The 16,238-nt window shown below is 49.3% G+C and overlaps 1 protein-coding gene across 1 annotated transcript in view; it reads left to right on the top strand.

Moving 5' to 3' along the window:
* Positions 1 to 6: 6 nt before the first annotated feature.
* The window catches only part of LOC139155776 (histone-lysine N-methyltransferase 2B-like), a 104,977-nt gene continuing 88,745 nt past the window's right edge, over positions 7 to 16,238 (top strand). Inside the window, 3 exon segments of the mRNA XM_070731043.1 lie at positions 7 to 602; positions 604 to 2,160; positions 6,240 to 6,350. Of these exon segments, the coding sequence (XP_070587144.1) occupies positions 69 to 602; positions 604 to 2,160; positions 6,240 to 6,350 (2,202 nt within the window). The 5' untranslated portion in view covers positions 7 to 68.

The raw sequence follows: 16,238 nt of genomic DNA, 5'->3' as shown, positions 1-16,238 counted from the left end.
CATTGGCTGAGGACTCGGTTTCCAAACGGTCCGTCAAACAAAAGGCTGTGGAATCCCAGCGAGAGCGTATGGTGAAAGCTTTGGCCGAGCTGCTTCAGCGGACCAAAGGGACTCCAGCAAGGATAGGCCGGCAAGCAACATCCGGTCCAAAACTGCCCAGGATGCTTCCTAAGCAGACTCCAGCTGACCCAGAGCCTGCTGAGCCATTAAAGTCCACAGCTCCTCCCCTTCTTCTGCCACCACCAACGGAGAAGACTCTCAATTCCATTGCCACACCTCGGCCACGAGGCCGGCCACGTGGCTCCTTCACGAAGAAACCAGCTGCAAGACGGCGGCTTCCTCCTCCTCCTCCTCCCGAGAGCACCAACACTTCATCTTCCATCCCAGCACCTAACAATAATGCACAGCTGCCCCCAACGTGCGCAGAAGAAATCAGCGCATCTTCTGAGCCGGCCGAAGCTTTGAAGAAACCACCGCTCATCCTCAAGTTCTTCTCCAAAGCCAGGCGGCATAAATCTGGCCAGTTGGTGGTGACTCACGTCCGGCTAAAGACCCAGGGTCACCGAAGGGGCCGGAAGAGGAAGTGGAGTGTGGTGCCGGAAAAAAAAGCTCTCCCCGCTTCCTTCGGAGGCCGTGTCTGAATCGGAAGCGGTCTTGTCGGAGCCGGATACCTCTGACCGAGAACCCAAACAGAACCAACCCCCTAGTCCACATTTGCTGTCAGAGACTCCTGCCCCCAAATCATCTCCTCGGCCCAGATCCCCAGTCTCAAAGCCAGAGCCACCACTGGAGGCAGTCGTCCAGGGATTGCAGCCAGCCAGGGAGGCACCTGTCCCCGAAGCAGAGGCCTCCGTCCCGGAACCAAAGCCTTCTCTACCCGAAGGTGATGCTCTTCCTTCGTCCAACCAGGTATCTTGGAAACAGGAGCCCCAGCCGCCCTGTCCGCAGAGCGATGGAGCGGTCCTCCTTTCCAAGAAGGGGCGTTCTCGGGTTGGCCTTTCCATAAGGGCACAGGGTTTGAAACGGGGCCGTAGGCGGCGCATGGCAACTCAGCGGTTGCCACGCAGGATGAGGGAGGAGGCTCAGCAGTCCGGCGTGGCCGGCTCCGAGGACCCCCCAGCTCTCAAGACCACCTTCCTCAAAAATATCCGTCAGTTCATCATGCCGGTGGTGAGCGCCCGGTCGTCTCGTCTCATTCGGACTCCACGTCGCTTCATGGATGAAATCCCGCAGAAGGTGACCAAGCTTTTGGAAAGCCCCGTTCCTGACGGGGCTTTGGACAAGCAGGAGGCTTCTTGGTTGCCGTTGCAGGGCCCTGCCCAGCCGATGAACCCTTCCGTCCCCAGTTCTCCAGAAAAAGACCTCTCTGGGCCCCCTTCCTCCCCGCCTTCCCCTAGCGTGCTCCACGTCACTTCCATGTCACTGGCCCTGCCTGAGAAACGGCGGTCCATCCTTCGGGAGCCCACATTCCGATGGACCTCGCTCAGCCCCACTTCCTCCCCCAAAGAGATGGGGAAGGCTCTCTTCCAGGTGCCTAGTGACGATGCCTCTCTTGTGGCCAGCTCGCCGGCCACCGTCCCTTCCACCCCAACCAAGCGCACCCCCTTGCTGCGGGCCCCCCAGTTCACCCCCAGCGAGGCGCACCTTAAGATCTACGAATCCCTCTCGGTGTCTCCCGAGGACTCTGACGTGGTGCCGGCTTCCCCCGAGCTCAGAAGGGAGCCCCCGGTGCCGCCGCAAGAAGCCCCCTCGCTCTCCAGTGAGCCCGTGGTGACCCGCAGCGGCAAGAAGCTGGTGGGACGGACCAACCACCTTGCTCTGCCCCTCTTCCCGGAGGTCCCCAAAGCCCTCGAAGCTCAAGGCAAAGAGCTCATCACCATGGAGGACGTCAACTCTCCCGGCGTGGTTCACAAGCTGGCCATCCGGAGAGTCGTGCCCCCCTCGCCCCAAGTGGAAGAGGGCGAAGAGAAAGCGGCGGAGAGTTCGGAGAGCGAGGCGGAGCCAGCCAGCCTCTCTTCGGAGGAAGCGAAGCCCCCCGCGGAGCAGCCCAAGCCCATCGTGACCTCACTCTCCAGCATGGATAAAGTGTACAGCCTGCTGACTCGCGCCAAGGTGCAGCTGTACAAGATTGACCAACAGAAGCAATTCAAATTCATTCCGGTAAGAGAAACCCGCCCTCCAGGTTGGAATGATGGGGTGGCGTTTGGAGTCGTAGTAAGACTGGGTCAGGCCCGTTAGGGGTAGGGGTGGCAGGTGCAAGACGTCAAGATCCAGGACAGAAGTCAAAAAGTCCCTGGTTTACAACCCACAATTGAGCCCCAAATATCCATTGTTAAGTGAAGCATTTGATAAGGAAGTTCTGCCCCCCCCCGTTTTATGACTTTTCTTTCTGCAGTTGTTAAGTGAATCACTGTAGTTGTTAAGTTAGTGACATGGTTGTTAAGCGACTCTGGCTTCCCCATTGACTCTGGCTTGTCAGAAGGTGGCAAAAGGGGATCACTGTTGCTAAGCGAGGTATTTGTGAAGTGTGCTTTGCCCCCTTTTATGAGGGGGCTTTTTACTGCAGGCTACTTCAGCTAACTGCTAGCTGTAGTTCAAATCGCCCCACCGGCTCAAGGTTGACTCAGCCTTCCATCCTTCCAAGGTGGGCAAAATGAGGACCCAAATTGTTGCTGATTCTGTAAACCACTTAGAGAGGGCTATAAAAGCACTATGAAGAGATATGCAGTGGTACCTCTACTTAACTAACTTAATTCGTTCCGTGACCAGGTTCTTAAGTAGAAAAGTTTGCAAGAAGAAGCAATTTTCCCCATAGGAATCAATGTAAAAGCAAATAAGGTGTGCGATTGGGGAAACCACAGGGAGGATAGAGGCCCTGTTTCTTCCCAGGAGATTCCTAGAGAGGCCCTATGGAGGCTTCTCCCTACCTTTTCTGGTCCTGTTTCCTCCCAGGAGATTCCTAGAGAGGGCCCATGGAGGCTTCTACCTGCCTTTTCCGGCCCTGTTTACTCCCAAGAGATTCCTAGAGAGGGCCCACAGAGGCTTCTCCCCACCTCTTCCGGCCCTGTTTCCTCCCAGGAGATTCCTAGAGAGGGCCCACAGAGGCTTATCCCTGCCTTTTCCAGCCCTGTTTCCTCCGAGGAGATTCCTAGAGAGGGCCCACAGAGGCTTATCCCCGCCTTTTCCAGCCCTGTTTCCTCCGAGGAGATTCCTAGAGAGGGCCCACAGAGGCTTATCCCCACCTCTTCCGGCCCTGTTTCCTCCAAGGAGATTCCTAGAGAGGGCCCACAGAGGCTTATCCCCGCCTTTTCCAGCCCTGTTTCCTCCGAGGAGATTCCTAGAGAGGGCCCACAGAGGCTTATCCCCGCCTTTTCCAGCCCTGTTTCCTCCGAGGAGATTCCTAGAGAGGGCCCACAGAGGCTTATCCCCGCCTTTTCCAGCCCTGTTTCCTCCGAGGAGATTCCTAGAGAGGGCCCACAGAGGCTTATCCCCGCCTTTTCCAGCCCTGTTTCCTCCGAGGAGATTCCTAGAGAGGGCCCACAGAGGCTTATCCCCGCCTTTTCCAGCCCTGTTTCCTCCGAGGAGATTCCTAGAGAGGGCCCACAGAGGCTTATCCCCACCTCTTCCGGCCCTGTTTCCTCCGAGGAGATTCCTAGAGAGGGCCCACAGAGGCTTATCCCCGCCTTTTCCAGCCCTGTTTCCTCCGAGGAGATTCTTATAAAGGCCCCCTGGAGGCTTCTCCCTGCCTTTTCTGGTTATAATTTCGGAGGCTCGGGTTTTTAAGTGGAAAATGGTTCTTGAGAAGAGGCAAAAAAAATCTTGAACACCTGGTTCTTATCTAGAAAGCTTCATAAGTCGAGGCATTTGTAGGTAGAGGTGCCACTGTATAAGGCTAAATGCTATTGCTATGCTTTTTCTTGCTGCAGTTGTTAAGTGAGTCGTTGCAGTTGTTAACTTAAGAACATGGTTGTTAAGTGAATCTGGCTTCCCCATGGACTTTGCTGTGTGAGAAGTCTGCAAAAGGGGATCACATGACTCTGAGACACGGCAACCGTCATAAATATGAGTCGGTTGTCAAGGATGTGAATTTTGATCGTGTGCCCACGGGAACGTTGCAAGAGTCATAAGCTGAAAACTGGTCATAAGTTGCTTTCTTCAGTGCCATTGTAACTTTGAATAGTCACTAAATGAATTGTTGTAAGTTGAGGACTACCCATACAAGTTTATTTCATGCTACCTATGCACAAGAATCTAAAGTGCCAGCAATCCAGGCCAGTGGTGGGTTCCAGATTCTGCCACTGCCATTTCGCTCAGGGACGCACAGCGCACACATGTATGCAGTTAAAAAAAGCTTCTGCACATGTGCAGAAGCCAAAAACAAGAGGATGGAGCTTATGACGCCACCGAGAGAACTGGCTCAGGGGGCCTGGCAGGCCTGCATCGCTGCCGGTTCCAGCGACCCAGGCCGCCAAGTCACTAACGTTTCTATAGAACTGGTCCAAACCAGTAGGAACCCACCTTTGATCCAGGCACATTGGCACCAGATAAGAATCAATGGGCTTCAAGTGGGCCTGGACGTAGGTGTCTTAAGGAGGCATAGAGACTCCAGACTGATGATGCTTTTGACCCCGCCCTCAGGCTCAGGCTGGTCATTTTGAATCCCAGCGACCGATGAGGTCCCACAGAGTTGGCCTTCTCTGGGTCCCGTCGACTAAACAATGTCGTCTGATGGGTCCCAGGGGAAGAGCCTTCTCTGTGGCGGCCCCGACCCTCTGGAACCAGCTCCCCCCGGAGATTAGAACTGCCCCCACCCTCCTTGCCTTACGTAAACTCCTTAAAACTCACCTCTGCCGTCAGGCATGGGGGAATTGAGGCATTGCCTTTATCAAACATGCTTAGCGTGACCAGTGCCAAAACTAGTGGTTGCATATACATAGTGTGCCATGTATGCCGACTGCCCATCTGTTTTTAGTGAATTTTTTGTGATACAGCGGGGTTTTTTTTGACATGGCCTGAATTCTGGCCATTCATTCATTCATTCATTCATTCATTCTATTTGTATTGCCGCCCCTCTCCGGAGACTCGGAGCGGCTCACAATACAAAATACGGTACAAATCTAACGATAAAACCAAGTTAAAACCCTTAATATAAAAACATCTCAGACAAACCTTGCGTAAAACGGAAACCGCCCCGGGGGAATCAATTTCCCCATGCCTGATGACAGAGGTGGGTTTTAAGGAGTTTGCGAAAGGCAAGGAGGGTGGAAGCAGACCTAATCTCCGGGGGGAGTTGGTTCCAGAGGGTCGGAGCCGCCACAGAGAAGGCTCTTCCCTTGGGTCCTGCCAGACGACATTGTATTGTCGACGGGACTCGGAGAAGGCCAACTCTGTGGGACCTAACCGGTCGCTGGGATTCGTGTGGCAGAAGGCGGTCCCGGAGATGTTAAGTTCCTGGTTCGATGTGTTTTGAAAATCCTGTAATTGGATTGCTACAGTTACCAGACTGAGTGTGCTGTGCGAATACATGAAGGAAGACATGTTTTGTTTGGTGTGGGCTTGACGTGTTGTGTGAACACAGCCCATCTGTTGTTTTTATTCAGTGAGCCAGAGTGAAGCATCGGATGGGTTAGCGTGATTTGAGCATGCCCTTGGGACTCTGCGTGCCTGGCTGTAGCGGTGTGATTGGTGCCGTTGTATTGACAGACATCTGGGATGAAAGCTGCCATTGTGTTGGAAAGTTGGGCAGAATTCTTTGGGGAATTAAGTATCGAAGGGGAAGGGCGACCGATAAGATCCCACAGAGTTGGCCTTCTCCGGGTCCCGTCGAGTAAACAATGTCATTTGGCGGGCCCCAGGGGAAGAGCCTTCTCTATGATGGCCCCGGCCCTCTGGAACCAACTCCCCCCGGAGATTAGAATTGCCCCCACCCTCCCTGTCTTTCGTAAACTACTCAAGACTCATTTATACCGGGGGAATTGAGATAGCACTTCCCTCTAGGCCATTACAAGTTATGCATGGTATGTCTGTGTGTATGTTTGGTTTTATAATAAGGGTTTTTAGTTGTTTTATTATTGGATTGTACATGTTGTGTTTATTATTGTTGTTAGCCGCCCCGAGTTTGCGGAGAGGGGTGGCATACGAATCCAGTAACTAATAATAATAATAATAATTATTATTATTATTATTATTAAGGTCCCCCAAGCCACATGGGTTATAACGCTTGCGTCCTTTTTTCCTAGGGGTGTCAAAGTGTCAAGGCCGAGGCCTTTGAGACTCCAAAAATCCCAGCTGAAGAGGAGACCACCGCAGACCTCAACACGACAGAAGACAAAAACGAGGTTAGAAAACAGGTAATCCACTTGCAACCCTGCGGCCGTATTCCAAGTACAGTGGTGCCTCTACTTAAGAACTTACTTTGTTCCTTGACCAGGTTCTTAAGCAGAAAAGTTTGTAAGTAGAAGCAATTTTTCCCATAGGAATCAATGTGAAAGCAAATAATGCGTACAAACCCATTAGGAAAGAAATAAAAGCTCAGAATTTGGGTGGGAGGAGGAGGAGGAAGAAGAGGAGGAAGAAGGTGATGGGAGTGGAGTCAAAAAAATCCAAAACTTTAAGGGTCTTTTTTAAAAAAAATAGGGACTGATGATCCCCTTATATAGAGCGCTGGTGAGACCACATTTGGAATACTGTGTTCAGTTCTGGAGACCTCATCTACAAAAAGATATTGACAAAATTGAACTTGTCCAAAGACGGGCTACACGAATGGTGGACGGTCTTAAGCATAAAACGTATCAGGAAAGACTTCATGAACTCAATCTGTATAGTCTGGAAGACAGAGGGAAAAGGGGGGACATGATCGAAACATTTAAATATGTTAAAGGGTTAAATAAGGTCCAGGAGGGAAGTGTTTTTAATAGGAAAGTGAACATAAGAACAAGGGGACACAATCTGAAATTAGTTGGGGGAAAGATCAAAGGCAACATGAGAAAATATTATTTCACTGAAAGAGTAGTAGATCCTTGGAACAAACTTCCAGCAGACGTGGTTGGTAAATCCACAGTAACTGAATTTAAACATGCCTGGGATAAACATATATCCATTGTAAGATAAAATACAGGAAATAGTATAAGGGCAGACTAGATGGACCATGAGGTCTTTTTCTGCCGTCAGTTTTTTATGTTTCTATGACTCTGAGGCAGCAAGGAGGAGCACGCGCCTCCAATACACCCGGTGTGAGGCTGCCTCCCATACACTGGCTGCTGCTACCTGCTACCTCTTCCTTCCCATGCTGAAGGGCTCCCCTCTCCTCTCCTCTCCCTCGCTCGCTCGCTTTGTAGCCGGCGCCTTTCTTTCGCTGTGGTGACTCCTTGGCTGCCCAGAGCGAAGGGAGTGTTTCTTTTCTCTGGGCACTGGCAGAGGTTTATTCCCTGTCCCAGCGCCCAGAGAAAGGAAAATGCTTCGTTCGCTCTGGGCTGCCAAAACTTCCTTAAACGCCACCAAAAGGCTCCTCTGGCAGCCCAGATGGCCGGGATTAAAGGGGGAATTGCAGGAAACTGGCCGGGCCTTTGTGCTGCTCTAAATTTCCTGGGAAATTTTTCCGGGCTCAGGTTCTTAAGTAGAAAATGGTTCTTAAGTAGAGGCAAAAAAATCTTGAACACCTGGTTCTTATCTATAAAAGTTTTTTTTTTTAAAGTTTATTCTCCGTACTGAAGGAGCGGGTCCAGCAGTCACATGGGTTGCTCATGTCCAATCCGGTGGAACTGAGCCTAGTGTTAAAAAAGCTTGCTGGATCCGCCCCTTCCCCAGAATTCGCTCAGTTCGCATATCCTGCGGTTGTATTGTGATAGCTCGTTCAACATTCTAACACCTTCCCTTCGATCTTTCCCTTCAAAAGTAGTAAGATTTATTGTCTTTATTCAATTACTTGCACTAATAGCGCCAGCCGTTTGCGGCTCGGCTTTTTTTCCTTGGGAGAAGTTGCGGTTTCGTTTTCCCCCGGCTGCCTTTGCCGGTTACGATCCCCGCGGCCGCTTGTGGATTCTTTCAATCCTTTGGCCTGGAGGTCTGGGTGCAAGTATTGGTTCATTGATTCATTATTGTATTATTGTATTATTGTTAAAGGGCTAAAAAATACCTCCTGCGGAGTGAGACGCTTGTTCTAGTCTCCTGGACTTAGTCGATCGCTTCCCCCTTAACACTTCTATTACGGAGCGATTTTTCGGCGCGAAGGCCTTCGCGCCCTTTTTAAATTTAGGCCTCTCGTGTTGGCCTCCTGCCAGCCGCGTAGGCCTCAGTCCACCGCGTGGATCCCGGAGTGGGCTTTGGGACGCTCAGGCTTAATTCTCCACCGGCTAAGCCTCCAACCAGAGTGCCTTGGTTTACTTTAATTAAAGTTTAGGGAGGCTGGCCACGCTGTATTTGGGGACACGAACTCTGGGTTTGCCCAGATTGCCCTCAAGTCTCAGCAGCTCCGAGGCCTCGGAGCAGGATCCATTCCTCTTGGGAAGGCTTTGAAATCTTCTCCCTAATTATTCAGTTACTTGGCTCAGCCTGGTCTTCTGTAAATTGTCAGACTATGGCTACTTTTCCCAAGAGAGGCACAACTAAAGGTCCCAGAGAGGCCAGGCCTACAGGCGATGAGATTACCAGTATCCCCCAGGCCTCGACCTCCTCTTCTTCAGGGGCCCGCCCCTCGACCAAGGTCACCAGGGCTGAGAAGAGAAGGGACCTAGCCCTACAAAGAATCCATGACAAATCAGCAAAGCGTTTGAAAGTACAGGCCCAAGTACTTAGTAGTCAAGACCCCCCAGAGGCTTCTAGTCTGCCTCCTTCTGGGGTCCCTGTGTTATCTCTGGATGAGCCAAACCTAGACAGACCCCAACCTAACCTATGGGGAATAGGTCCAGAGGAACCAGATATTATGGAAGATTCCCCCCAGCCAGGGTCCTCCCAGGCCTTCAGGGACTCTTCTACCATTCCTGCTGATATTTCTAGTTTACCTCCTGAATTCCAATCTATTTTTTCTGTGTTATCCAAGGCCATTGATGCTAAACTCTCTTCCATCAATGCGCTTCCCTTACCTCCTCCACCTCCTCGTCCCTCCCGCCCCTTGGGTTCTTCCCCAGTGGTTAGAGCTCCTATTCAGGATGAATCAGATTCCTCCCAGGACGAATATGAGGATATGGAGGAGGATGAGGATCCCTTTCAAGGCCTCTCAGATGATGAGGAATCCCAAATAAAGGTTCCTTCTCCAATTACTATTTTTCCTTCTCAATTGTTCAAATCTCTCCTCCTCAAAGCTAGAATTTCTACGGGATTGGCGGCCCAGGAGAAACAGGCCTCCACATCCACTGATCCCCCGGAGGAGAATTTACCTTACTTCACAGAGGAACAGGAGGATAATGAGGTAATTCCTATGCCTAAATTGTTTAAAGATGCCTTACTTAAGCAGTGGGACTTCCCAGCCTCTGGGCTTAATCCCTCAACTAAGGACAAAAAGTTGTACAAACTCTCCTCTTCCTATGAGGAGCTCCTATCTTGTCCTAAACCGGATGAACCTGTCAAGATCCTTCACTCGGCGGCTGCTGTGCCAGGCGAAGCAGAGGAAGTCCTCCGCCCAGAGGACAAGCGGATTGAACAAATGCTCAAAAGAGGATTCACCGCAGATTCCTGGGCCATTAAAAGTTCTGCAGCGGCTTCCTTTTTCTCCAGAGCCATGCTTCTGTGGCTTCGCCAACTTCAACAGCATATTCCTCCCGATGACTTGAGAGGTCAACAAGACTTCAACAAGGTCTTTGCAGCTGCTCAGTACGTGGCTGATGCCACCTTACAATCTACTAGATTTTCTGCTAAGTCTATTGCAGCTTCTACAACGGCAAGAAGACTCCTATGGCTTCGCCCTTGGCAAGCAGGAGTACGTCAGAAGTGGCAGTTATCTCTGGGACCCTTAAAGCGCGACCTTCTTTTCGGAGATCTTCTGGATCCGCTCCTCACGGAAACCACGGACAAGAAGAAAGTATTGGGTCCAACCACCAAAAAGGCTACCAAAACGCAGTCCTTTCGTCGCCCAGGGCGTCAGCAAGATCAAGCGGCTTCCTATCAGAGATCCCCAGGTCAGTATTCCCCCCGCTTTCGTTCCCAAGGTAGGAACTCCAGGGGCAGAGGTTTTCGCTTCCAAAGGGGAGCGTCATCTCACAGGGCTTCAAAAAAACCTAGATGGTAGTTTTTCCTCGATTCCCATAGGCGGTCGCCTAGCCCATTTCGCCTCTAATTGGCGTCTCACCTCCAAGGACCCCTGGGTCATTGACACTGTTCAAACAGGCCTTCTTTTAGAATTTATTTCTCCCCCCCCGAAACGTTTTATTTCCTGCCCTTCTCCCAGGTCCTCCTCAGATTGTAACCGTATGGAGGAGGCCATTTCCCACTTATTGTCCATCAGAGCCATTCAACCGGTTCCCCCCGGTCAGAAGGGTCTAGGTTTTTATTCCATCCTATTTATGGTTCCAAAATCCTCCGGAGGTTGGAGAGCTATTTTGGATTTAAAGAAGCTGAACCTATTCATTAAATATAGGAAGTTTAAGATGCACTCCTTATCATCAATTTTGGCCGCCATCCACCCGGGAGATTTCATGGTCTCCTTAGACCTCACTGAGGCCTACCTCCACATTCCTATAGCCAAATGCCACAGAAAATTTTTACGTTTCTCCTTTCAGGGCAGGCATTTCCAGTATAGGGCGATGCCATTTGGCCTTTCCTCGGCCCCTCGGGTCTTTACAAAGCTCTTGGGGTCCCTGGCGGCCTATATCCGGGCGTCTCCCATTCACATTTTATGTTATCTTGATGATATTTTGATTCATGGGAACTCCCTAGAGAAAGTGAAAACAGACCTTTCTGTCACCATGTCAGTTCTTCAGGATCATGGATTTTCCATCAACTTTGACAAAAGTCATCTCCAACCTTCCACATCCATCTTACACCTGGGATCCGTTATTAATTCAGAATCCTCCCAGGTCTTTCTCTCTCCTGAGAGAAAAATCAGTATAGGGGAGTTAATTTCTTGCATTTTATCTCAACCTTCAGTATCCATAGTAACCTTGTCTTCCCTTTTGGGGAAGATGGTGTCATGCATAGGCATCATTCCCTGGGCTCGCCTTCATGCTAGGGAACTACAGTGGCTCCTATTACCATTTCAGAGATCGGGGCACAGCAACTCAAATCGTCGCATTGTCATCCCACCAATTGTTCGCAGATCCTTCAAGTGGTGGAAGTCTCCGGCCATGGACAAAGGATCCCCGTTCAGATGCCCGGATCAATTTGTCATCACCACAGATGCCAGTCTATCGGGATGGGGCGCCCACGCCCAGGGGATGATAGCCCAGGGCACGTGGTCCCCGGAGGAAGCTTCCAAGCCAATCAATTGGCTAGAGTTAAGAGCCGTTTCCCTGGCTCTGAAGCATTTCTCTCCTCGCATTCCCAACCGGCACATTCTCATTCTCACCGACAACATTGCCACAAAAAGCCATATCTGCAGACAGGGGGGCACGAGATCCAAGGCCCTCATGAGGGAGGCCCTCAAGTTAGGCCTTTGGGCGGAAAAACATCTTCGGTCGCTCCTAGCCGACCACATCTCGGGGAGCCTCAACGTCCAGGCGGATTGGCTATCTCGAGCAACGATAGACCCAGGAGAGTGGAATCTCCATCAAGACCTATTCCATCAAATCAGCCTCAGATTCGGCCTACCAGTTCTGGATCTCTTCGCGACCAATGCGAACGCCCAACTCCCTCGCTTTTTTTCCAGATTTCCATCCCCGGGAGCGGAAGCAATCAATGCCCTCCGGAGTCCATGGCCCCCAGGCCTACTTTACGCATTCCCTCCAATTCCAATTCTCCCGGACGTGATTCACAAGGTCCTAACCGAGAGGGCCCGAGTAATCCTAATCGCCCCTCATTGGCCCCGCCGGCCCTGGTTCGCGGATCTCCAACAGTTGTCCGTCCAGGACCCTTGGCGACTCCCCGTTTCGGGGGATATGCTGCGGCAGGGGGCCTCGTTCCATCCAGACCCGGAGTGGTTCCACCTCACCGCCTGGCTGTTATCAGGAGAGACTTAGAACTGCGTGGCCACGAACCCGATACAGTGGAGGTCATTTTAAAGGCCAGAAGGGGTTCGACCAATCGAATCTACGACCATACGTGGTCCAAGTTTCACCAGTGGTGTCTTCAGGAGGGCCTATCTCCCCTGTGCATCCCCATACACAGAATCATTTCCTTCCTTATGCAAGGTTTCCATCAGGGACTTTCCACCAGCACCCTCCGGCGTCATCTGGCGGCCATTTCCTCCGTCCTAGCGGGGCCCCGCAGACAGCCTCTCCGCTCCTTTCCAGAAGTTCAGGAATTCCTCAAGGGCATAGCCAACCTCAGACCTTCCAAGGTCCACAGGTATCCATCCTGGGATTTGCCACGGGTTCTCCATTCCCTCACGCAGGCACCATACGAACCCCTAAAATCGGCGTCCCTCAGGTACCTATCCTTTAAAGTAGCATTCCTGGTGGCTATTACCTCTGCCCGACGCATTTCGGAGCTGGCTGCCCTTTCAATCAGGCAGGACCTCTGTCAATTTCATCAGGACAAAGTAGTCTTGCGACTGGACCCCACCTTCTTACCCAAGGTCAGTTCCATGTTCCACAGAACTCAGGATATTGTCCTACCTTCCTTCTGCCTCCAGCGAGACCATCCCTTAGCAATTAGATGGCACACCCTGGATCTCATTAGAGCGCTGAGAATCTATATCCAGCGCACAGGACCCTTTCGGAGGTCAGAAGCACTTTTTATAGCCTATCACCCCAGAGTAATGGGCGCCAAAGTGTCTTCAACAGTAATAGGCCGTTGGATCAGAGGGACTATATCTAAGGCCTACGAGTCGGCCTCCCTCTCAGTTCCAAGGAACATCACAGCGCATTCCACCAGGAGCGCAGCCACCTCGGCCGCTTGGGCGACTCAAGCCCCGTTGGAAGAGGTCTGCAAAGCAGCCACTTGGGCCTCACCAAATTCCTTCATCAGGCACTACAAGATTGACTCTTACGCTTCAGCGGACGCTGCCTTCGGCAGAAGGGTACTCCAATCCGTTATCTCACACGATAGCAATCTAATCCCACCCTAGGGACCATCTATTGGGTATGTCCCATGTGACTGCTGGACCCGCTCCTTCAGTACGGAGAATAGGCGTTGATTGCTTACCTGAACGCCTCTTCTCGTACGGTGAGCGGGTACAGCAGTCACTTCCCGCCCTTGTATGTGTCTTCTTTACCTTCCTATAACCTTTCTTCCTCTAACAATGAGAGTTGAACACTACAGAGCTTCACAGCTGAGCCTAGTCTATGGATTCGCGAATTCTGGGGAAGGGGCGGATCCAGCAAGCTTTTTTAACACTAGGCTCAGTTCCACCGGATTGGACATGAGCAACCCATGTGACTGCTGTACCCGCTCACCGTACGAGAAGAGGCGTTCAGGTAAGCAATCAACGCCTATTTTTTTCAAAAATATTTCTCACATGTTTTGTTTGGGTTTTACAGATCTTATTCCATCTCTATTACCTTTTGTATACGTTGTTCATTTCCTTATATATTTTATTAAATTGTAAACATTCACATATAAATATCCTAAGTAGAACACCTTTTTAAAATAAAAGAAAGAAAATGCTTGTGCTTCCTTTCTATTAATATTGCAAGGTATTTTTTTATTCTTTCTATATATACTGATACTTTGTATTGTTGCATTTTGAGTTTTTCTTTGGAATCCATTCGTGCCATTTGCACCATGGTCGTTTTGATTCTTTATTTTTAATTCCCTTAATTGAGTTTGTAAATTCACCCATCTCTACACATCTATATATTTTGTCAATGATTAAACTTTCCGATGGGATCTGTTCGTTTTTCCACATTTGCGCTAGCGACATTCTAGCTGCGGTATTTATGTGAGTCGTAAGAAAGAGTGTTTGCTTAGAATAGTGTCTTTTCCAAATTCCTAGGACCATATAAAAGTTCTTAAGTAGAGGTACCATTGTACAAGAGCATGGGAAATTTGGGCGCTGTGCTTGATAACCTAGTTATCTCCAGGACCGCCTTCTGCCGCACGAGTCCCAGTCACCGGTTAGGTCCCACAGAGTTGGCCTTCTCCGGGTCCCGTCAACTAAACAATGTTGTTTGGCGGGACCCAGGGGAAGAGCCTTCTCTGTGGCGGCCCCGACCCTCTGGAACCAACTCCCCCCAGAGATTAGAATTGCCCCCACCCTCCTTGCCTTTCGTAAGCTGCTTAAAACCCACCTCTGCCGCCAGGCATGGGGGAATTGAGATACTCTTTCCCCCTAGGCCTTTACAATTTTATGCATGGTATGTCAAATGTGGTCTCACCAGCATTCTATATAGTGGGATCATAATCTCCCTCTTCCTGCTTGTTATACCTCTAGCTATGCAGCCAAGCATCCTACTTGCTTTCCCTACCGCCTGACTGCACTGTTCACCCATTTTGAGATTGTCAGAAATCACTACCCCTAAATCCTTTTCTTTTGAAGTATTTGCCAACACTGAACTGCCAATACAATACTCAGATTGAGGATTCCTTTTCCCCAAGTGCATTATGTTTCCAAATGTAAAATAATGCACTTGGGGAAAAGGAATCCTCAATCTGAGTATTGTATTGGCAGTTCAGTGTTGGCAAATACTTCAAAAGAAAAGGATTTAGGGGTAGTGATTTCTGACAGTCTCAAAATGGGTGAACAGTGCAGTCAGGCGGTAGGGAAAGCAAGTAGGATGCTTGGCTGCATAGCTAGAGGTATAACAAGCAGGAAGAGGGAGATTATGATCCCACTATATAGAATGCTGGTGAGACCACATTTGGAATACTGTGTTCAGTTCTGGAGACCTCACCTACAATAAGATATTGACAAAATTGAACGGGTCCAAAGACGGGCTACAAGAATGGTGGAAGGTCTTAAGCATAAAGCGTATCAGGAAAGACTTAATGAACTCAATCTGTATAGTCTGGAGGACAGAAGGAAAAGGGGGGACATGATCGAAACATTTAAATATATTAAAGGGTTAAATAAGGTCCAGGAGGGAAGTGTTTTTAATAGGAAAGTGAACACAAGAACAAGAGGACACAATCTGAAGTTAGTTGGGGGAAAGATCAAAAGCAACATGAGAAAATATTATTTTACTGAAAGAGTAGTAGATCCTTGGAACAAACTTCCAGCAGACGTGGTAGATAAATCCACAGTAACTGAATTTAAACATGCCTGGGATAAACATATATCCATCCTAAGATAAAATACAGAAAATAGTATAAGGGCAGACTAGATGGACCATGAGGTCTTTTTCTGCCGTCAGACTTCTATGTTTCTATGTTTCTATGTCTGTATGTATGTTTGGTTTTTATAATAATGGGTTTTTAACTGTTCTTAGTATTGGATTATTATTATATGCTGTTTTATTATTGTTGTTAGCCGCCCGGAGTCTGCGGAGAGGGGCGGCATACAAATCGAATAAATAACTAAATAACTAAATTATATGTAGATTGTTCTGAGTTCGGGTTTTGCCCCGTGTAATATTTTGAGTGTCTATCCGACATTTCGGTGAAATCACATTCACCATCATCAGGCTGAAGTTTTAAGCTTCGTGCTGCTGTAAATATGGAATGTTTGCAACTGCCATTTGTTCCTTACATATATATATATACTGTATATATGTGTGTGTGTGTGTGTGTGTGTGTGTGTGTGTGTAGATTGTTCTGAGTTCGGGTTTTGCCCCGTGTAATATTTTGAGTTTTATTACTCAAAATTACGCGGGGCAAAACCCGAACTCAGAACAATCTACATATATATACCCGTGAAAATCTACGAAAACAAATAGATAGATAGATAGATAGATAGATAGATAGATAGATAGATAGATAGATAGATAGATAGATAGTTTGGCTGAGTTGCCCACACCCTCCTTGCCTTTCGTAAGCTCCTTAAAACCCACCTCTGTCGTCAGGCATGGGGGAATTGAGACTTTCCCTCCCCCCGGGCTTATAAAATTTATGCATGGTATGTCAGTATGTATGATTGGTTTCTAAATTGGGGTTTTAAATTAACTTAAATATTATATTTGTTTACATTGTATTATTGTTGCTGTTAGCCGCCCCGAGTCTGCGGAGAGGGGCGGCATACAAATCTGATTAATAAATAAATAAATAAAATAAAT

Source organism: Erythrolamprus reginae, unplaced genomic scaffold, assembly GCF_031021105.1.
Source record: "Erythrolamprus reginae isolate rEryReg1 unplaced genomic scaffold, rEryReg1.hap1 H_54, whole genome shotgun sequence".
Lineage (NCBI taxonomy): Eukaryota > Metazoa > Chordata > Lepidosauria > Squamata > Dipsadidae > Erythrolamprus > Erythrolamprus reginae.
The sequence above is the reverse complement of the archived record's forward strand: the minus strand, read 5'-3'. Positions and strand labels throughout refer to the sequence as shown.